Raw genomic sequence first — 25,250 nt, forward strand, 5'->3', positions numbered from 1 at the left:
ACTAAAAAAATCACGGTTCAAGGGACCCGGGTTTATTAGTCACAAATGGGCTTACGTTAACGTTGCAATGAAGTTACTGTGAAAATCCCTATTTACCACACTCCAGCGACTGCTTGGTGCACTGAGGGAGAATTTAGCATGGTCAGTGCACCTAACCAGTGCATCTTTTGGACTGTGGGGAGGAACCCTAGCACTCAAAGGAAACCTACACAGACATGGGGAAAAGTGCGCACTCCGCACAGACAGTGATCCAAGACAGGAATCGAAGCTGGGTCGCTGAACTGTGAGGCAGCAGAGCTAACCACTGTGCCATTGGTACTAGCAGTTTGGACTATGGGAGATTTGGAGGAGCAACTGGAAGGTGAAGAAAAAGAACAATTGATATTACTGATCCATACTTAAATCATACGCATTCCCAATTCTTTCCCTCCTTCATTCTTATTTAAAAATCCAACTGACCCTGTGCTTCACTGTATAGCTGTGATAGTGCAGTCAATAGTACATTGTTGCATAGAAGTATGGTTAGTGAAAGTAATGGATATTGATGACGTGACAGGCACATGATAGAATATATTGATAGTGGTGGTGTGGATGTAGAGCGGACAAAGCTATGGAAGTGGAAATAATGATCTTTGAGACGGATGAGAGACCTTGGAGTCAAATCCTCACTTTTGATTTCCAACACTCTTGAAATAATGGGCAAAACTGAATTAACAATGCTGATTTATATTTCATACCTTTGTGCTAGTCTTCAGTGAATTCTGCACACAGCCATCTAAATCTCCCTGCTGTTCCATAACTCCTAGGCTCTCACCATTTATTATGCAGGTGAAGATTAAGGAAAGACAATACAGTGCCGTTGAAGATAGAGACCTGATGCTGTTAAGTACTGTAGGTTGAGCCAAAGGCTGGGCTTTTCTAGCCCTTCCCACTGGCAGGACCTTTGGTCCTACAAATGATAACCTACCATGGTACTACCACCGGCGGAGCAGCCGGTAAGCAATGCAAATGGTCCTAACTTCGATGGGACCAGAAGACTCTGCCAGTGGGCAATGGCATGCCATCTCTAGTTCTGGGAAATCCACCATAGGGAGCGGTGGCTTGGAAAATCCTGACAAAGTCCTGCATATGTTTTGCTGGTCCCACCACAGACGAGCCGCCATCGTGGGTTCCCCGGCGGAGGGAGTGCAATAGGAAACACCCTTGACAATATCAGGGCCAGAAGGTCCAACCACCAGCCAATATGGGCTGCCTCTGCTACTGTGAAACATGCCAGAGAAAATCCCATCCATATAATTCTAGAAATTAATTGCAAAATTGGGTTCATTTGAGATTGTGGATAATTTTGTTCTGGCAATTCATCCTCATGCTAAACACTGGGAATTGCCAGGACAAAATAACTCTTGGAGGATTTGCAAATTTGTCATAATTCTATCTCTTTTCATTGATTTTCTCTTTAGCAATAACCTGTGGCAACCCTGGAGTAATTCTCAATGGATATTATAGGGCACCAAATAAAACACTTGGAAGTAAAGTCACTTTTTATTGTGACATTGGGTGAGTATAAATTACTGGATTATTCTGGTGAAGGTCTACGTTTTTATAATGTTAAGGTAAAGACAATTTTAGATGACTGCCCATTTCTCATTCTTTGCATTTCTGATAACACTCTAGTCAGCATTAAGTCAGCAAATGGTCAGATAGATCACTGCTGTGCTAAGTTAGTTTTGCAATAAGATATAGATGCATTAGGATACTGGACAAAAATTTGGCAGATGAAGTATAATTTGGGAACATGTTTGATTTTTGATTGTTTTATTTATTAGCACATGTTATTGATAGTTGAATATATTTTTCCTCAATATACTTAGAATTCTTACATGGCCAGTGCACTGAAACACTTTTCTAATTAACCTTTCAGTGTCTAATGACACATGGTTTGTTTATCTTTCTCTAGATACAAAATGAAGGGTAAAGACTATCGGGAATGTACTGCTGAGGGTTGGAATGGTGCGGTTCCATCCTGTGAACGTAAGTTAGACTTCTCTCTTTTGTAAAGTGTCAGATTTGTCTTCCTTGACAATTGTATTGTCTTGGAGATTTGAGTCACATCCAAGTTTTCTTCCCTGCAGCATTCTGACATCCTCTAGCTTGGAGTTCTACCTTCATGGAATCAGGGAGGAAACAGTCACTCAATGTTTTGATTCGACATTGCATAGTAAAGAAAAATAATTCATGAAATGAGAAATGGCCATTCACCAAATCACTCTTGTTGTTAGACAAGACTTTAATCCTCTGCCCAACTGCAAGTGTTAGTGTTGAAGCAAGGAGCTGAGTTTCACTGGGTAATTGACAGGCTACGAAGAGCTAACTTTAGAGGCGTTCAAGCTGACAGTAAATTGTAGTTTTGACCTTGGGTCACTAAGCAAGGGAAAGTTACAGAAAAAGGAAAAGTTTTGATTTGATTTGAATTTGATTTATTATTGTCACATGTATTAGCATACAGTGAAAAGTATTGTTTCTTGTGTGCTATACAGACAAAGCGTACCGTTCATAGAGAAGAAAAGGAGAGATGCAGAATGTAGTGTTACAGTCATGGCTAGGAAGTAGAGAAAGATCAACTTGATGCGAGGAAGGTCCATTCAAAAGTCTGATAGCAGCAGGGACGAAACTATTGAGTTGGTTGGTACATGTCCCCAGGCTTTTGTATCTTTTTCTTGATGGAAGAAGGTGAAAGAGAGAATGTCCAGAGTGTATGGGGTCCTTAATTATGCTGGCTGTTTTTGAGGCAGAAGGAAGTGTAGACCAGTGTCAATGGGTGGGAGGCTGGCTTCAGTGATGGACTGGGCTTTGTTCACAAACGGTTTTGTAGTTTCCTGCAGTCTTGTACAGAGCAAGAACCATACCAAGCTGTGATACAACCAAAAAGAATGCTTTCTGTGATGCATCTGTAGAAGTTGGGGAGAGTCATAATGGACATGCCAAATTCCCTTAGTCTTCTGAGAAAGTAGAGGCATTGGTGGGCTTTCTTAACTATAGTGTCGGCCTGGGAAGATGAGGACAGGTTGTTGATGATCTGGACACCTAAAAAGTAAAAGCTCTGAACCATTTCTACTTCATCCCCATTGATGTAGACATGGGCATGCCCTTTACTATTCTTCTTGAAGTCGACGACTATCTCTTTCATTTTGTTGACATTGAAGGAGAGATTATTGTCATCACACCAATTCACCAGATTCTCTATTTCATTCTTGTACTCTGTTTTGTCTTTGTTTGAGCTCCAAACTACTATGGTGATATCATCAGCAAATGTGAAAATCGAGTTGGAGGGGAATTTGGCCATATAGACATAGATGTATAAGGAGTGTAGTAGGGGGCTGAATAGACAGCCTTGTGGGGCATCAGCGTTGAGGATAATAGTGGAGAAGGTGTTGTTGCTTATCCTTACTGATTGTGGTCTGCGAGTTAGGGAGCTCAGGAACCAGTCGCAGAGGGAGAAGCTGAGCCCCAGGCCATGGAGTTTGGAGGTGAGTTTTGTAGGAATAATGGTGTTGCAGGCTGTTCTGTAATTGATAAATAGGAGCCTTGCAGATTCAGCTCCAGATCCAGGTGCCACTTAAATGAGTTCAGAGTTTCTGCCTCCACCATCAAACCAGACAACAAATTTCAGACACCCACCGCCCTCTGGAAGAAGAAATCTTTCCTCGTGTCCCTCTAATGCTTCTACCCATTCTTGTCAATCTCCTTTGCGTTCTCTCCAAGCAATTATGTCTTTCCTGTATGAGATAACCAGAACTTACACAAAATTCCAGTTACAACCTAACCAGCATTTTATACAATTCCAGCATTACATCCCTAATCCCTACTTTTGTATTCTATACAACATCCAGCAAAGGAAAGCATTCCAAATGTTTTTTTTTCAACCACTTTATCCACCTATCATGCTATCTTCAGGGATATGTGGACATGCACTGCAAGATCTCTCACTTCCACTGGACTGAATTCTATTTGTTACTTTTCCACCCAATCAACCAAGGTATCATTCTGGAGTTGACAACAATTCTCTTCACCATCAACTACATGGGCAACTTTTGTGTCATCTGCAAATTTTCCAATCATATCTCCCACATTGAAGTTCAAATCATCAATATATATCACAAATACAGGAGACCCAATGCTGAGCCCAGTGGAAGACCAATGGAAACTGTTTTCCATTTGTAAACTCATCCATCAACCAGTACCCTTTGTTTCCTGCCACCAAGCCAATTTTGTATCCAGCTCGCCCCAGAGTGGCACGTTGGCACAGTGGTTAACACTGGGTCCTCGCAGTGCCAGGGACCTGGGTTCAATTCCAGCCTCGGATCACTGTGTGGAGTTTGCACATTCTCCCCATGCCTGCATGGGTTTACTCTGGGTATTCTGGTTCCCTCCCACAGTCCAAAAATGTATGGGTTAGGTTGATTGACCATGCAAAATTGACTCTAGTATGAGGGGATTAGCAGGATAAATGTGTGGGGTTATGGGAATAGGGCCTGGGTGGGATTGTGGTCTGTGCAGACTCGATGGCCCAAATTGCCCCCTTCTGCACTATAGTATTATATGATTCCCTTGTATCCCATGGGCTTTTACTTTTCTAACCAGTCTGTCATGTGGGATCTTGTCAAATATCTTTCCAAAATCCATTGTAGATGACATCCACTGCCTTATCCTCATTAATCTCCCTCGTTACTTCCTCAAAAAATTGGTTAATTGGTATGATGCAACATTAACCTAACAAAACTATGCTGACTACACCTGATAAATCTGTTCCTGTCCAAGTGATGGATTATCCTGCCTCTCAGAATTTATTCCAATAATTTGCCTAACATTGAAGTCAGGTTGACTGACCTTGAATTATTTAGCCAATACCTCGCACCCTTTTTAAGCAATGGTGCCACATTCACAGACTTCCAGTTCTCCAGTATCTCACCTGTATCTAATGAAGATTTGGAAATGATCCTTGGGGCATCTGCTATTTCCTCCCTGGCTTCTTTTAACAGCCTGGAAATCAATCGATCGGGCCCTGGTGATTTAGCCGCCTTCAAGGTTGACAGTCCCTCCATGTCCCTTCCTGTCTTATTAAGCTTATTGAATCTAAAATTTCTCGTTCCTCTTTAAATAGAACGCCTGCATCCTCCCTTTTCTTTGCGAAGACATAGATAAAGTACTCATTAAGAACCCTGCCCACATTTTCTGTATCTGTAGATAAGTTAGCTTGTCAGGCCCTTGGTTATCCGCTTACGCTTAATGTACTGACAAAACATCTTTAGGTTTTCTTTGATTTTACCGACCAATATTTTTCATATCCCCGGTTTGTTTTCCTAGTGTCCTTGTTTACTTCACCTTATGTACGTTCTACACTCCTCTAGAGTTTCTACAGTATTAAATTTGTTTGTGATTGTCATAAGCTTTCTTTTTCTGCCTTATCCTGCAATATATGCTTCTGCATAACCAGAGTCTCTGCCCCTTTTCTCTGAGGGGACACATTTACGTTGCATCTGTAAAATTTCACTTTTGAATGCCTCCCATGATTTTTCACTGATTTTCCTTTAGTAGCTGTAACCAGTTCACTTTTGCCACTTCTCAGCTTCGTAAAGTTTGTCTTCCCTCAATTTAGAACTTTTACTCCTCTTCTGCCTTTGCCCTTTTCCACAATGATGTTTAATCTAACTGTACTATGGTCACTAACCCCAAAATGGTCTCCCCTCTGCTATTTCATCCAGTTGTCCTGCTTCATTTCCTAAGGCTAAATCTAGAATTGCACATCATCTCACTGGGCTTGTTATGTACTAGCTGAAAAGGTTCTCTTGAATGCAATTCAAGAATGCTGTGCACTCTGAGCCTTTCACGCTGTTTGTATCCCATTTGATATTTGAGTTTTGAAGTCTCTGACCGATTACTGTCTTATTGTTTATGCACTTAGAGATTTGCTTACACATTTGCTCTTTTATCTCCTCTTCACTTTTGGGGTCCAGAACATACTTCTAGTAGTTGCTGCCCCTTCTTCAATTCTGAGCTCAAACCATGTTGCCTCAGTTGATGATTCATTTATTATATCATCTCTCTTCAGAGCTGTAAATGATTCCTTAAAATATAATACCTGTCTTTGTTACTCCCCCTCTCCCTATCTGCCTGAAAATTCTACATCCAGGGGGGTTGAGCTCCCATTTTAGCTCCTCTTTAGGCCAGTTTTTGTTACTGCAATATTATATCTTTATGTGTCTATCTATGTCCTCCGTGCATTGGCTTAATTTCCTGTTCTGCTTGCATTTACATATATACTGTTAAACACTGTCAAATCCCTGTGCTGTAGACTTTTTAACCATTGCTTTTTGTCTTTCAGAGTCACTCGCTGATTTCTGTCTCGCTTCCTGCTCTGAATTTGTCCTATTCGCATCTGCCTTCAGGTTCCCACCCTCTTGCCAATCTAGTTTAAGCCCTATTTGACAGCATATGTGTTCCAGACAAAGTCTCTCAATGATTTCAATCCTAAATGAACCTTGTTGATTTTGGTCAGTCACAAGCCAAGGACTTCCATAAGTCTGTGTGTGCGTTTGACTTCTTCGGTGATGCTTTGAAGCCATCTGTAAAGTGATTCAGTTTTCCTACTGGCAGTCTCCTGCCTCGACAGCATTCCAAGTAGAGTAGTTGCTTCAAGAGTCTGGTATCAGGCGCACAAATCCCATGTCCTGTCCAGCAGAGTTGGATTTGTGTGATTAGCACCTCGATGGTGGGCAAGTTCTAATTCCCTCGCAATAGAGGACCACATTCTATTAACCATTATGAAACTTGGATTCCAAAGTTAAGGTAACTTGATATTCTCTGCAATTGTTTAGTAGCCTATTATCTTCAACTTAAAGACCTGAATTGCGATGAAAGAACAGTTGAAAATTTTGGAGTTTTGTAACATTTCTGCTTTTCCTGTTTTTATTTTCTGTGTAGCATTAGACTGTGGTGATCCTGGGAAGATTCTGAATGGATATTATATTGAACCAAATGAGACAACTGGAAATAAAGTTACCTTTCACTGTGATGTTGGGTGAGGATTCTCTATGTAAATTGCTGAATAATTTTGGTGAAAGATGGTGCTATTTTAATATTTAATCACAAAATAATTTGAAATGACCATTTCTCCTTAATATTTCTGATAACTGCTCTCAATGTGAGTTCTGGGTGTGGTTTCCAATTTAGTGTTGAACTGGCAATTTTTTAAAAAGTCTTTAAACTGATCACAGTCAAGGCTATTTGTACCAGCTTTGGAATATTAATGGAAAGATAGAAAATTTAATTACTGAAGCCTTGGAAATCCTCCTGCTGATTACTACCTGAGCTGATGAATCAGTACTCCATGTTCAACCGCACTTGGAGAACTGTGGGCGGTGGTGATTTCAATATCCATCATCAGGAGTGGCTCAGTAGCACCCCACTGGCTGATTCCTTAAGCACAGTAAAAAGTCTGACAACACCAGGTTTTAGTCCAACCGATTTATTTGATAATACTCACAAGCTTTCGAGGTTTCCCTCTTCGTCAGGTGAATGGAGAGTTCTGGCCTCAGACAGAGCATATAAAGCACAGACAGTTTAGAGATTACTGATTTAGAATGCGAATCCTTTCACCTAACCTGCTATTCAAGACCTGAAGTGGCTGACAATGTGAGTGGAAGGAGCACTGATCACAGGTTACAGAGATGCGTATTGTCTCCAGACAGTACAGTAAGTGAGGTTTTGCAAACCCAGGCAAGTCATGGGGGTTACAGATAGTGCGACATGAACCCATCTGTAACCCCCGTGACTTGCCTGGGTTTGCAAAACCTCACTTACTGTACTGTCTGGAGACAATACACAGCTCTGTAACCTGTGATCAGTGCTCCTTCCACTCACATTGTCAGCCACTTCAGGTCTTGAACAGCAGGTTAGGTGTAAGGATTCGCATTCTAATCAGTAATCTCTAAACTGTCTGTGCTTTATATGCTCTGTCTGAGGCCAGAACTCTCCATTCACCTGACGAAGAGGGAAACCTCGAAAGCTTGTGAGTATTATCAAATAAATCGGTTGGACTAAAACCTGGTGTTGTCAGACTTTTTACTGTGTTTACGCCAGTCCAACGCCGGCATACCCACATCATGATTCCTTAAGGACGTCACTGTTAGATGGGTCTGCAGCAAGTGCTGGGGGAACCAACAAGAGAGAAAAACCAACTTGACCTCATCCTGGTCAGTGTACCTGTTACAGATTTATCTGTCCCAGACAGTATTGGTATGAGTGACCACAGCACAGTCCTTGTGGAGATGAAGACAAGTTTTCACTGTGAGTTAACCCTGTATCATACTGTGTGGCACTACCAATGGAATAGATTTCTAACAGATCTAGCAACTCAAAATTGGACATTCATGTGGCACTGTGAGTCATCATCAACAGCAGAATTGTATACAACTACAACCTGTAATCTTGAGGCTTGACATAAATTGAGCTGTCAACTTGGTGAAGCTGCAATACAGAACCCCTTACATGCCAAGCAGTGAAAGCAACATGAGAGAGACAGAGCTAAGTGATCCCACAGCTAGTAGATCAGATCTAAGCTCTGCAGTCCTGCCACACTTAGCTGTGAATGGTGGTGGGCAATTAAACAACTCACTGGAGGAGGAGGCTCCACAAATATCCTCAATGATGGGGGAGCCCAGTGTATCAGTGCAAAAGACGAGGCTGAAACATTTGCAGCAATCTTCAGCCAGAAGTGTCCAGCAACTTTCAGTCAATTTGATTCACTCCACATGATATCAGGAAACATCTGAAGGGACTGGATGCTGCAAAGGCCATGGACCCTGACAACGTTCCAGTAATAGTGCTGAAGACTTGTGCTCCAGAACTAGCAGGATCCTTACACAACTGTTCCAGTTCAGCTACCATGCTGGCATCAACCTGGCAATGTGAAAAATTGCCCACAAAGAATCAGGACAAAGTCAACCTGACGAATTACTACCCCATCAGTCTACTCTCAATCATCAGCAATTAGTGATGGAAGGGGTCATCAACAGTGCTATCAAGCGGGACTTACTCAGAAACAATCTGCTCAGTGATGCTTAGAAGAGGTTATGCCAGGATCAATCTCATGACAGTCTTAGTTCAAACATGGACAAAAGAGCTGAATTCCAGAGGTATGGTGGAAGTAACCTCCTTTGACATCAAGGCCATATTTGACTGAGTGTGGCATTTAGAAACCCTAACAAAACTGGAGTCAATGGGAATCAAAGGAAAACTCACTGTTGGTTGGATTACAAAGAAAGATGGTTTTAGTTCTTGAAGTTCCATCATCTCTGCTCCAGGACATCACTGCAGGAGTTCGTCAGGATAGTATCCTAGGGCCAACCATTTTCAGCTTCATCAATTACCTTCCTTCCATCATAAGGTCAGAAGTGGGCATATTCATTGATAATTGCAATGTTCAGCACCATTCACAATTCCTCAGATACTGAATCAGTCCATACCTATATGCAGCAAAACATGGACAACATTCAGGCTTATTCTGTGTTTTGTTTGGAAAGAGTGGTGACACCAAGTGGAGCAACTAAAGATCTATTTATTACCAGGATTAACTAGATATAGAGAGTGAGAAAAATGCTTTCTATTACTTTGATTCCAGGCTGTTTGGAAAAGCTTGTGCTCATCTCCAGAATTCGTGCACTTCGGCACAATTGGTCGAACAGGTTATATGACCCTTGAGACCTCACCCCTTACAGGGTCTCGCAACTACAGGGTCATAAGTGTTAAGTACCAATCATACCACACAAGTGCCAGGCAATAACCATCTCCAAGAAAATGAATGTAGCCATCTCCCTTTGATATTCAAAGGCATTGCCATCATTGAATCCCCCACCATCAACATCTATGGGGTTACTAGTGACCAGAAACAGAACTGACCTAGTCATGCAAATACAAGAACAGGTCAGAGGCAAGGAATCCTGCCGTTAGTAAATCATCTCTTGACTTCCCAAAGCCTGTCCACCATCTACAAGGCATAAGTCAGGAACGTGATGGAATACTCTCCACTTGCTGGATGACTGCAGATCGTCTCATGAATCTCAACACCATTGAGGACAAAGCAATCCGCTTGTTTTGATATCCCATCCACCACTCCAACATCAACTCCCTCCCACAACTGATACACAATGGCAGCAGTGTGTAACATCTACATGATGCATTGCAACAACTCATCAAGGTTCCTTTGACAGCACTTTCCAAACTCACAACCTCTTATCACCAAAAAGGATAAGGACAGCAGATGCATAGAAACACCACCATCTGCAAGTTCCACTCCGAGCTACGCAACATCCTGATTTGGAATTATATCACTATTCCTTTACTGTTGGTGAATCAAATATTGGAACCCCCCCCCCACTCCCAAAAAAACACTGTAGGTGTATCTACACCACATGGACTAGCCCAGTTTAAGAAGGTGGCTCAAAACCACTTTTCTCTAGAGCAATTAGGAATGGGAAATGAAGGAAATCCTGTCCCAGCCAGTCATGTCCATGCCCTGTTGAAGAATGATAGCAGTAGAGGGAGATAGGGACTGGCTGGCTGCATTTGCAGGTTCCTCAAAATGTTTAGATTTAATTATAATTTACCTCCAAACTGAGCAGGATGAATGAATGTTCTTCCTTCACATTATACTAAATAGGAAATCTGACCAGCTTTTTTTTTCAAACAACACTACAATTCTGCTTGATTCCAACTCATTTTTCTACTGATATTGTCCCATGCTTAGTTTTATTTAAGTGTTTGTTAATTGTTGAATAGCTTTTTCCTCCATGGACATTAATTTGTTACTTGGCTAGCAAACTATACCAGTTCCTGAATGAACATGTTACTAATACAGGTAGTTTGTTTCTCTTTTTCTAGATACAAAATGGTGGGTAGAGATTACCGGCAATGTACAACTGAGGGATGGGATGGTGAGGTTCCAGTCTGTGAATGTAAGTTATATTTGCCTCTTTTGTAAAGTGACTGTATTGTTTGTCTTAACTAAATGATTGAGCCACATTCAGTGGCTTGTCCTGCAGATTTAGTTCACATCCCAAGTTTTCTTCCCTGCAGAATTTTGACATCTTCGAACATGGAACTCTGACCTTCTTTGGACTGAGCCAAAAATATATTTATTATTGTGATTCAGTATTATATATTTAAGGAATATAATATGTGAAATGAAATCAATTGTTCTCTTTCCAGAAGAATTTGATTTTCTGCCCATTGCAAATTGTTGTATTGGAGAAAACAGTTGTGTTATGGTGGATGATGGAAAGTTTAGGCAGTGCTAATTTTAGCTAATGAGAAGTGTGAAGTTGGGACATGGGAGATCGAGAAGCTGGAGTTGGAAGTCAAAGGAAAAAAGCAATCAGTGTTAAAGATTGATACTTAATGAGGCTCACACTCCCTCCTGTTCCTCTCCCATTGTTGTTATAAATTTAAACCAGATCTGTGTTTGGACTTTTTGACCCACGGGACTTGGTTATGTGAATGCAGCTCATAAGAAATTGTTGCTTCAATTTGTGCTCATGCTCAGGTGCATGTAATAGATATTCATGAGGTGCCAAAAAAGATGGTGGAAGATTTTAGTGGGGTTAATGCTGAGTTAGAGCAGTTAATGGCATGGAAGTGGATATGATCATTTCTTCACTTGTGAGTTTCAATGATCTGAAAATAACGGACAGCATTCTGGCCACCATTTTGATTTTGTTTTGGATCTTGAGCACTATTTTTCACTATCGCATGTACATGGATATCTAAATACCTTTGCTCAACCATGGCTCCTCCTCTCCTACTATTCTGAAAGTAGCTGGATACTTAACAGTGGTTGGGATTTAATGGGAGTCTGCTGGAGTGGACATAATGGTGGGGAGGTTGGGGACAGAAGAACGAGCAAGGAGGGCCAGAGTCGGGATAACTTTTCCAATTTAGAGGGGGTGGGTGGAAGGACCTGAGGTCAGGAATTTTATCTGCGAGTGGGGTGATGTTAATTGGTCTCATTTGTGAGGTGCCTAAGAGTGATTATCCCTGAATCCGCCAGAATTCAGAGACGGCTCAGTGATTTAAGGGGAGCTGCATGGTTCTTCTGTAGCTCCAAAAGGCCACCCAGTAAACAGTTGTGGGATTGCCTGCTGCCTTGGACTGGGGTGGGGGGGCGGGGGGAGGTGGTGGTGGGGGTCTCTTGTTGATGAATCTGACATTAGGACGAAAGGCTTCAGAAATCCAATGTGCTGCCTTTGCCATTGATTTCTTGGCACTATCCCTGTGATCAACAATCATCCGTGTTCAGAGATCCTTGGGTTTGTGCATTGCCGGCAGCAGCCACTGCTCTTGGTGTTGTGGCTGGCATGGAGAGCTGCTGGTCTCTGGTCAGCAGATGTTGGGGCTAGGATGTCTGGATGCCCAGAACATTGTGATACGGAAGGCCCAACGCTGGTCAAATTCACATCGGGCCCTTCCCGTACGGTTTCCACTAATTCACCAACAGGCGGGGAAACCCCATATTCTGCATTAAACCCCAGCTATTATATTTTGGATTGCAAGTGATGATGGAAGCTGTTCAATACAGGGACGAGTTACCCGTGTGAGGTATTGTGAATAAAGAGAAAACCCTGCATTTATAATGCCGTAATTCCAATAACTGAAATTCAAATTTAATGTAACCAGATATTTTGGGTAATTATATTGTAGCATTTTATGTTTGTGATCAATATCTATGATAAACAATTAAAAAATTGTTGATGATTTTGGGTTTTTGTCCCATTTCTACCTTGTTTTATTTTTTGCATAGCAATAACCTGTGGAAATCCTGGGGCAATCGCGAATGGATATTATAAGGCACCAAATTGGACAGTCGGAAATAATGTTACTTTTTATTGTGACATTGGGTGAGTTGCCAGTGTGTAAATCACTGAATAATTGAGGGTTTATATTATTTTAATGCTCTGAACAGGATTATTTCTGTTGACCACATTCAGTCCTCACAATGTGCAAGCTCTGAGTGCAGCTTCCATTTCAGTGTTCAACGAGTGAATTAAAAGAAAATCTTTATATTAAGTAAAGTGAGCGATGTTAGTGCTGAAGTAGCAGTTTCATTGCAAAGATAGCAATGTTAAATGTGTTATTGATTTATCAGGTTAATTTGTTTTGTTAAAATGTATGAATTATATTAGAAGTGAGCTTTATGCATCAATTCTTCACCTGCGCTCTGTACTTTATGTGGAATCTGAACCATACTTTTTTTAAGCAGCAACATAACAGTATCATTGAATCCATGCAGTGCAGAATGAGGCCATTCAGCCCATTGAGTCTGCACCAACTCTCTCAGAAAGCATTTCACCCAGGCTCAAACATGCATCTATTCCCGTAACCTCATGCATTTACCCTGCTAATGCATGCTAAGCTACCGATTCTGGGACACAATTTAATATGGGTCAATCCATCTAACCTGCTCATCTTTGGACTGTGGGAGCAAACTGGAACACCTGGAGGAAACCCACGTCTAGTTGGTCAACGAATTGTAACACATTTCCAATCAACCTTCATGATTCTGTTAACAGGTGGTCTGTGTTTTTTCTAGATACAACATTGTGGGCAGGGATTATCGGCAGTGTACAGCTGAGGGTTGGGACGGCGAGGTTCCATCCTGTGAACGTAGGTTTATGTTTCCCTGTTTTGTAAAATGACTGACTGGCTTTTTAGTGATAAATAATTGATCTGTTATCAATTAATTCTTATGTGTTATTGATCGACATATACAATTTCTTCTTACCATTAAAATCCTTCAAAACTAGATTTTTGTTTTAAGATATGGAAATACATTTCACCACCCGGATGCTTCATGTTGATCTTTAGTCTTTCTTTTAAAGATGGGTCACAAGTTCACCTTTGGGCTTGGAACGGACTTACCTTTTCCAATCAATCACCTGACCTTGAGGGGAAAGAGCTGTTTGTTTGGAATTGCAATCACTTTAATTGAAGGTTAAAAAATGACAAAGGCTGGTGATTTACTGGAACTGCCAGACAGGAACGAATGTTAAGTTTTGGAGCTGCTGTTTTTGAAATTTGTGTGTTTTGGGGGAACTCTCTATGAAGGGAGGCTAAGCAAACTCTCTCTGCATTTCAATGAATTGCACCTGTGGTTATCAACCTGCAGCTAGAGAATCCTTATCAAAGTGTAACCTGTCTGCATTTGGAAACTTGAGCGACTGAGATGAGAAGAATTGTTCTATCACTCTATTCTCCTCAATGCTGAACTTCATTGGTGAGCACCTCCAGACATCTACCGGGTCCAGTAGCATGTGCATGTGCATGGGTGCATGTGCATGGGTGCATGTGCATGGGTGCATGTGCATGTATGTGTTTATGCATGTCTGTATACAAATCAGTCATTCTGAAGTTGTTGAAAGAAGATGAGTTCAATCTTTTTTATTCTGGGTGTAACAGCAGTGAGGGTAAGTACAGTGAAACCCCAATTTTATGCGCCCCGATTTAGTGCGAATTTGGATAGAACGCGATGAATCATTGGACCCACAAGGCTACTTCTCATTCCTGTCATTGTTTTAAAATATGCGGGAGAAGAGACTTTGCATATCTGATAACTGCCACAAAATGAAATGTTTCACTTTATACAGTAATCTTTCTAAAAGGAAACAAAAACTGAGGAAATACTGATATTGACTCGTTGCCACTTATTTCAGTATCTCCCACTGTCCACCCCATCAAGGGTCATAAAACCTTCAAACACTGTTATTAGACCCTGAAAAAGATCCTGACCTAAATCCTTCCACCTTTCCCCATCTCTGTTCATTTGTAATAACCTCCCTGAACTGAAGGCAATGTCTACCTAAATGACTGATGCAGTATGAGACTCATCACAGAAGCTTGAACTCGTGCTATATTCATTCAGAAGGAGCTGCGACTGTTTCGGAATAAGATGGAGGAGGGACTTTACATTTCCATAATATTGATTGAGTTTGTTTCCTTTAATCCTATTAACAGATCATGTTGCACCTTTTGCCTCATGTTATAATATTCTGCAAAAATGGTGAGATTAATGTTGGAATAAAGCTGTGCGGGTTAGCATCCCAATTTAGCGCGACCCTGCTTTCTTTGCGATAACATTTTATGGACACCAACCAGCGTGTTATAATGGGGCTGCACTGTAATTGTCCATTTTGGTGGATGAATTAAACTTTTAAACTAAAACCTGTGGCATAGCGGAGCTAGAGAAACTGCACACTCCTCTCATCCATGCATTATACTGCAGCATTTTGGCATCTTTTGGCTTTGAGTTCCAACAACTCGGAATGGGAGGGAATAGTATTCAGTGCTCTGATATAATATTAAAGATTTAGAATGTGCGAAATGATAAATGACAATTGTTCAAATTGTTCCTGCTTCCTCCAAAAGATTTTAATCTTCTTCACTGGCACCCATGGGAGCATTGCAACTTTGAGTTTTGGTGTATTGTGGGAAGTTTAGGAGGTTCTAATTTTAATCCAGTTTTAGCTGACTGGAAGTGGAAGTTTGGGCCTTGGGAAATCTTGGATTGGAAGTGGTGTGGCAGGTTAAATGCAATCGATGATACTTAAATCATGCTCACACCAGCGTTTCTTCTTCTTCCATTCTTGTTTGAAGATTCTGATGAATATGTGCCCCATTGAATAAGTTATTTTAGTGCAGCCAGTGGGAAATCATTGAACTAATTTATATGTGAGTGGAAGTAATAGAAAGTGATGAGGTGACAAAAAACATAGGGTGGGATTTTCCTGTACCGCTCGCCAAGGGAATCGTAGTAGCTGGGCAATGGGGAGGGTTGGGGAGATGGGGGGGTGCGGTGGGATGAGGAGGGGGGGTGGAGGGTTGGTTGGGGGGGGGGGGTGATGACCATGCAAAGATCCGTTGACCTTTGGCAAAATTTTCAGGTTTTGGAGCAAGCATAGAGGGAAAATCCCACCCATGGTGTATGATTTTTGTGGTGCTGTGTTGGGTAGAGCAGGCTGTATTGTGAAATAGGGAAGAAGTGATTTTTAAGATGGATAGGACTTTGAAGACACTTCCAGCGCCGTTGAAATGATGAACTGTATTTAATTGATTATATTTTGTGCTAAATATTATTGCTCCTCCCTGGATTCTAGTCTCTTTCCATTAATTAAGTTGGTGGATACCTGACATCATGATTTTGATTGGCTGGTGAGTATTGATGCTGTTGAGCGCAAAGTGTTTTTGGAAACAGCGAGATGTATTGTGAGATATTGCAGATTGAAGAAATGTCTTGCTTTGTGCTGCTATAATTCAGAAAAATAAATTCTGATTTTAGGTAGCTTGACATTGTGGTCAATTTGGTTGAGGCCATTTGTCTTCATTTTAAATATTATAAAGAAAAACCTGTTGATTATTTTGGAGTTTTGTAATAATCCTGTCTGCTCTTATTTCATTTTCCTTGTAGGGATAAACTGTGGTCAGCCAGGGGAGATTCTGAATGGATATTATACTGCATCAAATCAAACAGTTGGAAATAAAGTTACTTTTTATTGTGACATTGGGTGAGTATTCAGCATATAAATAGTTTGGTGAAAGATTGTAAAATGTTGATGATGTTATTAATGTAATTTTGGATAGCCATCTCTCGGTCTTCACGTTTCTCATAACAGCACTGTATGTGAGGTCTGAATGAGGCTTCCGATTGAGTGTTGAACTGTGTATTTCACAAAAAAGCCCTCTAGATTGATCAAGTCCAGGGATGATGTTGCTTGAATATTAATGCAAAGATGGAAACTCTGAATGTGTCAGTGATGCCTGGACCCATGATCTGAGATCAACACTTCTTGTATGTTTACTGGTTCTGCAAAATGGCATGTATATTGTAGAAAAAACAGCACTAAGGTGAACTGAGTGCATCAATAATTAACACATGCACTGTACTTTATTTGGGCTTTCGCCAGCATTATTTTTTGTCAACAGTATATTTCTGTTTCATTCCTTTCTTATTCTGCTAACTCAATCCCACCAACTCAATTTTTTAAATTTTATCGCAATATTGATAGATTTATTTCTCTGTGGACCTTTAGAATTCTAACCTGGTCACTGCGCTAACACTTCCTCAATTAATTTTCATGTTGCTCATGCAGGTGTTTTGTTTTTATTTTTCTAGATACAAAATGGTGGGTCGTGATTATCTGCAATGTACAGCTGAGGGTTGGGATGGTGAGGTTCCATCCTGTGAATGTAAGTTATGTTTCCCCGTCTTGTGGGGTAACTGTCCAGCTTCTCTGTACCAAATGATTGAGCCACATTCAATGAATAGATTTGTAGTGTTGGCTCACATCCAAGTTCTATGGAAAATGGAAGTGGAAATGTTTGCTTCTTGACTTTGCAGTTCCCTCACCCTTTTCATTAGTCATTCTAATTATGTTTTGAATCTTCACTAGCTGTGGATGTCTGAAATACTTTGCTCCCTCACAACTCCTACTCTCCCACCATTCAGAAAGTAGGTGCATTTTGCTGCGATTTAATGCAGAATGTCAGAGTGATACGATAGTGGGGATGGGTTGGGGAGAGAAGAATAGGACAGGACACCCAGCATCAGGAAAACAATCTCCAGTTAAACAGGGGGTAGGAAGGGCCTGCTGTGAGAATCCCACCTGCTGGTGACAGGATTGGGCTTGTTAAGGAGCCATGTGGGAATATTTTTCCCTGAACCAACCAGAAGTTAGAGTCAACTCAGGGAGTTCAGGGAAGTCCAGTGTGCAGCAAACACCATCAGGTTTTCCTGCTGTCTTCGGTAGGGAGGGGAGTGTACTGCTGAAACTCTATGCCCAAGCCTTGCTACTGACCTCATAACCCCCATCCCTATCATCTGTGTCCAGAGATGCAGCAGGGGTTCTCCTTGAATGGGCCTTCCTTCATTATCTCTGGCGGCCACTACAATTGGTAGCTTTGATGGCAATTGAGAGTTACAGACCTCTGGTCAACAGCTGTCATTTGGAGTTTGGAATCATGGTGTTATGATTCCAGTTGGTGTTACTTCTGGAAGGGTTGATTCCAGAATGGAATTCTGGCTCAAAAGATCATAACTTTAACTTTTCTTTAGAAAATGTGAGGAACAGAATCACAGGGCAGCTAATTGCCTTTAGAAACGAGAAAAAAAATTATGAAATATGGACATTTCCATACTTTTGTGAGTATGAAACCTTCATAAGCAACACCCCACTCTGAACCGAATGGCCAATAGCACTGAACGAATCTTCCATGGATTTTTCTCACATTCCCCCAGGTGTTTGTCACATAAGCATTCCCAAACCTCACTCCCAAATGGGACACACTTTAAAATCCTCTTTAAAATAGTGCTTTCCATCAGTTGTTTGCATTAAAAATCCCTTTCAGGCTTTCCAACTATCCTGTCAAGCAAAGCTTCCACTCCAGTTTTAACAAAGAATCCAGGTTTTGCATCTCTTCTTTCAGGTTTCCTTTGTGTTAAATGCTTTGGCATGAGCTCAGTTACTCAGTAACCAACAGAATATTATTGCTTCAAACACTGAAAATAAGCGCACAAAACCTTACGATTGTCGCTTGGTTGTCGCCAGCCTTATGACCTCTTCTTTTCCCAGGTCTGATTTTGACTTTCGTAAGCAAAATTCTGCTCTCAAGGCAGTTCTTCATTGATCTTTAGCTTCAGCCTTCTTAGAAACTTCTCTTGATTACTCTAGTTTCCTTAATTAGTCATTCTTTAGCTTTCATTCACCTGTTTTCTAAACCACTACTCCAGGGTATGGATTTTCTTCTAACAAAGCTGAGAGAGATCTCACTCTATCCCTCAAAAACAACTGCCAATGAATTCAGTTAAACCTACACTCAAAAAGTATTCCTACCCTAAAGGTGTCCTTTGTGGCTAAGCAACGACTTTTACTTCTGCCAGCTTGATGACTTTTCATGACGTAACCCTCCCTAAGCACAATCATAGCAGTTTTACCTGAAATCAAAACACCCCAGTTGCCTACGCCCTTGTCTAACCTGAATCTAACTACAAGTTTAGCCTTCCTTGGACAGCAGTGCTAAATTAAACACACTTAAAACTAAGTTTTTTTTAAGGTTTGATTTAAGTTTTTATTTATTATTGTCACAAGTAGGCTTACGTTAATACTGCAATGTAGGTATTGTAAAAATCCCCTTGTTGCCACACTCCGGCACCTGTTCGGCTACACTGAGGGAGAATTTAGCTTGGCTGTTGCACCTAACCAGCACATCTTATTTCTAATATTTAGCAATATAAATGTACTTACCATAACGCTACCACTGTATTCCTGACAAAGTAAGGCCCAATGCTGACCAGTCAGGTGCGTGAGGGCATTGAAACCACATTGCATCTTCCCCATGAAAGTGATGCAGAGTTTCCATCAGTTCTTCAACATGTGGGGGAACCCCCATGGCAGGCTGTTTTGGATTGCTGGTGAAGATTGATGCTGTTGAATACAGAGACCATTTACTGTGAGCTTTTGTGAATTTAGTGAAAATCCTGCATTATTTATTACCATAATTCCATACGATGATTTCCAAATTTAGGGTCATCTTGTTATTCTGGACAAATATGTAGCAGCATTTCATATTTATGACAAATATCTGTAATTAGAATGAAAAAAAACTGTTGGGGAGTTTTGGGTTTTTATAACATTTCTACTTGTTTTACTTTCTGTATAGTAATAACCTGTGGAAATCCTGGGGCAATTGCGAATGGATATTATAAAGCACCCAATTGGACAGTTGGAAATAATGTTACTTTTTATTGTGACATTGGGTGAGTGTATAAATCACTGAATAATTTTGGTGAGGGATTATATTATTTTAACACTGAATAGGATTCAGACCACAGTCAGTCCTGACAACATGCAAGCTCTGAGTGAGGCTTCCATTTCAGTGTTCAACTAGTGAATTAAAACAAAATCTTTTACATTAATCAAGGTGTGCAATGTTAGTGCTGAAATAGGAATATTAATGCAAAGATAGAAATGTTAAATGTGTTATCGATTATCGGGTTCATTTATTGGAACAACACAGGACATCTGTGGCTGCTGTTTTATTAAAATGTGTGATTTATATTAAAAGTGAGCTTTATGCATCAATTCTCCAACTGTGCTCTGTACTTTATCTGGAATCAGAACTGACCTTTTGTTTTTAAGCAGCAATACAACAGTATCATTGAATCCATGCAGTACAGAATGAGGTCATTCAGCCCATCGAGTCTGCACTGACTCTCCACCAAAACTTCACACCTAAGCACACCACGTGCCTTATTCCTGTAGCCCCATGTTGTTACCCTGCTAATTCCCCTAACCCTTCCATCTTGGGATACTAAGAGGCAGTACAGCATGGCTAATCCACCTAACCTGCACACATTTGTGGGAGGAAACCAGAGCACCAAGTGTAAACTCATGCAAAAACAGGGAGAATGTGCAAACTCCACACGGATAGTTACCCAAGGCTGGAATTGAACCTGGGTCTCTAGTGCTGTGAGACAGCAGTGCTAATCGCTGTGCCATTGTGCCGCCCTCATTTTTGATTTGTATTGCTCTACTAATTTTGTTCCATATTTGTTATTTTGTACCATAGTTTGCTTACAGTGCAATAGATTTTCTCTCTATCAAATTTAGAATTCTTACCTGCCCAGAAGGAAAAGAAAGTTTGTATCAAACTTCTTATTTCCCTGGTGTTGTATTGTAAAGTTCTCTAACCCCGTTCAGGCCAGTATCCTTATCTCCCCATTTCACTGATTATTCCTTCTGGGTGGTCAACGAAATGTAACACTTCTCCAATAAATCTTCCTGACTCTGATAACAGGTGGCTTGTGTTTCTTTTTCTAGGTACAACATTGTGGGCAGGGATTATCGGCAATGTACAGCTGAGGGTTGGGACGGCGAGGTTCCATTCTGTGAACGTAGGCTTATGTTTCCCTGTTTTTGTAAAGTGACAAAATTGCCTTTTACTGATAAATGATTGATCCATTTCCAATGAACTGTTAATGATTTTTTTAGATTCAGATCCAACATTAGTCCCTATTTTGACGAGTTCCAACTTCTTGAAATGGGAGGAAACAGTAACTTGATGGTTTAATTCAACATTGCATGTTAAAGATTTAGAATGTATGAAATAAGAGATTGTCATTTGTCAAATCAATCCTGCTTTCTCCAGAAGATTCGAATCTTTTACACTAGCATCAACAATAGTGTTGAAATAAGGAGCTGAGGTTTGATGTGTAATGGGAAGTTTAGGGGGCGCTAATTTTAATAACATTAGCTGGCAGTTTGGGCCATGGGAGATTGAGGAGGTGTGAGTGGTGTTGCAAGGAAAGTTAAAGCGCAATCGATGCAAATGATCCATAGTTAAATCATGCTCATACTATCATTTCTCCCTCTTGTATCCTTGTTTAAGGATCCTACTGTGTCCACACCTCATTGAATTGGTTGTTTCAGTGCAGCCAAAGGGAACTTGCTGCATTAGTTTACACTTGAGTGTCGATAGTAGATATTGCTGAGGTGACAAAAACATGGTGGAGGATTTTAGTGACTGGATTGCTGGTGGAGCAGATAATGATAAGGAAGCAGAAAAAAAGTGATCTTTGCGATGGATAAACTTTTTTTTTCAATTCCAACAGCCTTGACAAGATGTACTATATTTAATTAACCATTTTGATTCTGTTTTGTACCTGTACATGGTCACCTAAATGTCTTTTGTCTAGAGGTCTCTTGTGGGGCTGGTATGCAGATCCCCACTTGTAGCCACATGGCAAGGCAGGGAATAAACAAAGAGATAATTGAAACCTGTCAGAAAGATATGTCCTGTAGTAACTCAACATTGTGAAGAATTTGGTTCTGGTTATTCATCTTCATGTTAAATATTGTAAAATAAAACCTGTTAGAGATTCTGGAGTTTTGTAACAATCCTATCTCTTATTTTATTTTCCGTGCAGCGATAAACTGTGGTCACCCAGGGGAGATTCTGAATGGATATTATGATACACAAAATAGAACAATCGGAAATAAAGTTACTTTTCATTGTGATGTTGGGTGAGTAGTCACAGTATAAATTAATAAATTATTTTTGGTGAAGGACTGGATTATTTCATTGTCGTGATTTTAGATATTTTCAGATGGCTGTCTCTCATGTTTCTAACTTCTGATAACAGCTCTACATGTGAGCCCTGAATGAGAATTCCCATTTAGTATTGAATTGGAAAAAATGTTTGTACTGGTCAAGGTGAGAATTGTTAGTGCTTGGATTGGAAAATGAATGCCGAGCTGAAAATGCTGAATGTGTTAATGATGCATGGACCCATAATCTGAGATCAACACTGGCCATGTGTCTGCTGGTTCCTCAGAATGTTTAAATTGTAGTCAAAATCAGTTTGAAGGTGAACTGGGTACACCAATATTTCTCCTGTGTAATGTACTTTATACAGGGTCTATGATACTAACTTATTTTGCAACAATTTGATTCCTTCATTAATCTGCTAACCTAGTCCCGTCCTTTCTATTTTGTAAAATTTATTACTAATATGATAAATTTATTTCTCTATTGACGTTTGGAATTCTAACCTAGTCAGCACATTAACACTTCCCAAATAGGTTACTAATGCAGGTGATTTGTTTTTTCTTTATCTAGATACAAAATGGTGGGTAGAAATTATCTGCAATGTACTACTGAAGGATGGGATGGTGAGGTTCCATCCTGTGAACGTAAGTTATATTTCCCTGTTGTATAATGTGACTTACTTGCTTTTCTTCACCCAATGATTGAGCTACCAGCAATGATTTGTTTTGTAGATTTGGTTCAGACCCAAATTTTCTTCCTTCCTGTATTTTAACATCTTCTAGCCAGGAATTTCAATTTCTTGGAAAAGGAGTCATCAAATCCACCCTGCTTCTTCCAGAAGACTTTAATCTTCTAACTTAGCAACAATAATAGTGTTGGAGGAAGGAGCTGAGTTTTGGTGGGGTGATGGAATGTCTTGGTGAGCTTGGATTTCCAGGCAGCGATAGTTGGTCCCATTGGAGATCCAGGAGGAAGTGGAAAATAAAGGAACAGTGTAATGGATGTTAATGATCCATACTCCATCTCTTCCCTTCTCCTCTAAAAATCTGACTTTGCCTGTGTCCCATGAGTTCATTCTGCCCGTGCAGCTCGTACAAAATCATTGCACTGATTTACACTTGAATGAAAGTAACAGATATTGATGAGGTGACAGCAACATTCTGGAAGGTTTTAGTGGTAGAATGCTGAGAAAGGCCCAATAATGTCCTGGCAGGGTAAGTACATGATGTTTGTGCTGGATAAGGATCTTTGAAGACACTGTTCATTTTGAGTTCCAACATCCTTGAAATAATGGACATTATTGAATTCAGAATCTTGATTATAATTTGTCTCTTGCACTAGTTTTCAGTTCGTAATCAAAGCTACCTCTGGTCCTCCGTGGCTCCGAGTCTCTCACCATTTAATCAGTTGGTGAAGATTGATGCAGACCAATACAGAGAGCATTTGGAGACAGAGGGGGAACTGTTGTTGTGAAGTGTTGGGGACTGCGAAAAAAAGTTATGTTCCAGAATTTTGATAAATGAATTTCGCTGTTGGGCTGATCTGATAATGAAGACAGTTATGTTGTATCTTTGCATCTTCAAGTGAAACACTGTGGAAAAACTCTTGGAGAATTTGGCAGTTTGTCACAATTCCAACTCTTCTCATTTGATTTTTTGTGTAGAAATAACATGTGGTAACCCTGGAGAGATTCTGAATGGATATTATGAGGCACCAAATAAAACAGTTGGAAACAGAGTAACTTTCTATTGTGACTTTGGGTGAGTATTCAATATAAAAATTGATGAATAATTTGATGAAGGGCTATATTATTTCAATGTTGTGAATAAGACAATCTGTCTCTCATTCCACACATTTCTAATGACATTTCTCCATGTGAGCTTAACTGATCCTTAATCCTTTGATGATCTGCTAACTTCAGTTTCACAAATGGATGTAGCTACGTCAAGAGACTGGACATTGACTTCACAAATGGAGTTTAGTTTGGGATAATGTTTGAATTATGATTGTTTGTGTATTTTACCTGTATGTCTTTGGTAGTTTATCAGATGTCTTTGGCGGCTTGACAGATTTTTCCACTAATGGATCATCAGATGACTGATGGTGTCTTGTTTGTCTTTCTCTAGATACAAAATGCAGGGTAGAGACTATCGGGAATGTACAGCTGATGGTTGGAATGGTGAGGTTCCATCCTGCAAACGTAAGTTAAATTTCCCTCCTTTGAAAAGTGTTGAACTTGCCTCCTTTGCTGGATGATAGTGTCCTTTTTGTTCTGTTGTCTTGGAGATTTGATTCATCTCTAAGCTTTCTTTCCTGCAGCATTTTGACGTTCCCTAGCTTGGAGTTCTGCCTTCACGGGATGGGGGAGGAAACAGTCATTCAAAGCTTTGATTCAACATTGCATAATAAAGGAAAATAATTTATGACGTGTGAAATGTTCATTCACCAAGTCACTCCTGTTTGTTAGAGAAGATTTTAATCTTTTGCCCAACTACAAGTGTTGAAGCAAGGAGCTGGGTTTTGATGGGTAATTGGCAGTTTAGGAGGTGTTGATAGGAAATTATAGTTTTGACTGTGAGTCACCAAGGAAGTGAAAGTAACAGGAGAAGGAAAAATTAAAGATCCATAATTAAATCTTGCTCATATTCCCCTCACTTCTATTCCATTCTCAGTTTAAGGACTGTATTTGCACTTGACTGAATGAACTGTGTTAGTGCAGCACATGTTACATTCATTTGCTGATCAATCTGCAGTGAAATAAATAGTTTTAGAGGAGGTGGAAAAACATGGAGAAGGATTTTACAAATGGTTGTGCTGAGATAAAACTGATAATACTTTGGAAACAGAAATAAACAGTATTTGTGATTTATTAGAAATGTGGAATCATTCCTTCATTTTCTAGCTCCTTCTCCTTCAGTTCTGCAGGATCTGTCTGGATGGGTTCTCAAGTTGGTTCATAAACCCAGTGTACAATCTGCAGTTCTGCCAGATGTGGGGCAGGTGGTCCTCGGAGGAAATGAGTTATTGAGAGATTTGTGCGCTCTCTCTGACGCCTCAACCTGGCCTCCGTGTCTCTCAATGTTGTCAGTGTGTCCCTGAAT

General features: G+C 40.4%; 1 protein-coding gene across 1 annotated transcript in view; it reads left to right on the forward strand.

The window, feature by feature from the left end:
- The window catches only part of LOC145356761 (sushi, von Willebrand factor type A, EGF and pentraxin domain-containing protein 1-like), a 105,784-nt gene that overhangs the window by 60,062 nt on the left and 20,472 nt on the right, over nt 1-25,250 (forward strand). The window contains exons 17-27 of the mRNA XM_080209628.1: nt 1,958-2,031; nt 6,982-7,078; nt 10,939-11,012; nt 12,854-12,950; nt 13,643-13,716; nt 16,514-16,610; nt 17,219-17,292; nt 19,762-19,858; nt 20,922-20,995; nt 23,813-23,909; nt 24,276-24,349. Of these exons, the coding sequence (XP_080065754.1) occupies nt 1,958-2,031; nt 6,982-7,078; nt 10,939-11,012; nt 12,854-12,950; nt 13,643-13,716; nt 16,514-16,610; nt 17,219-17,292; nt 19,762-19,858; nt 20,922-20,995; nt 23,813-23,909; nt 24,276-24,349 (929 nt within the window). The remainder of the gene's footprint in view (nt 1-1,957; nt 2,032-6,981; nt 7,079-10,938; nt 11,013-12,853; nt 12,951-13,642; nt 13,717-16,513; nt 16,611-17,218; nt 17,293-19,761; nt 19,859-20,921; nt 20,996-23,812; nt 23,910-24,275; nt 24,350-25,250) is intronic.

Source organism: Carcharhinus amblyrhynchos, chromosome 22 (genome assembly GCF_965287045.1).
Source record: "Carcharhinus amblyrhynchos chromosome 22, sCarAmb.v2.hapA, whole genome shotgun sequence".
NCBI lineage: Eukaryota > Metazoa > Chordata > Chondrichthyes > Carcharhiniformes > Carcharhinidae > Carcharhinus > Carcharhinus amblyrhynchos.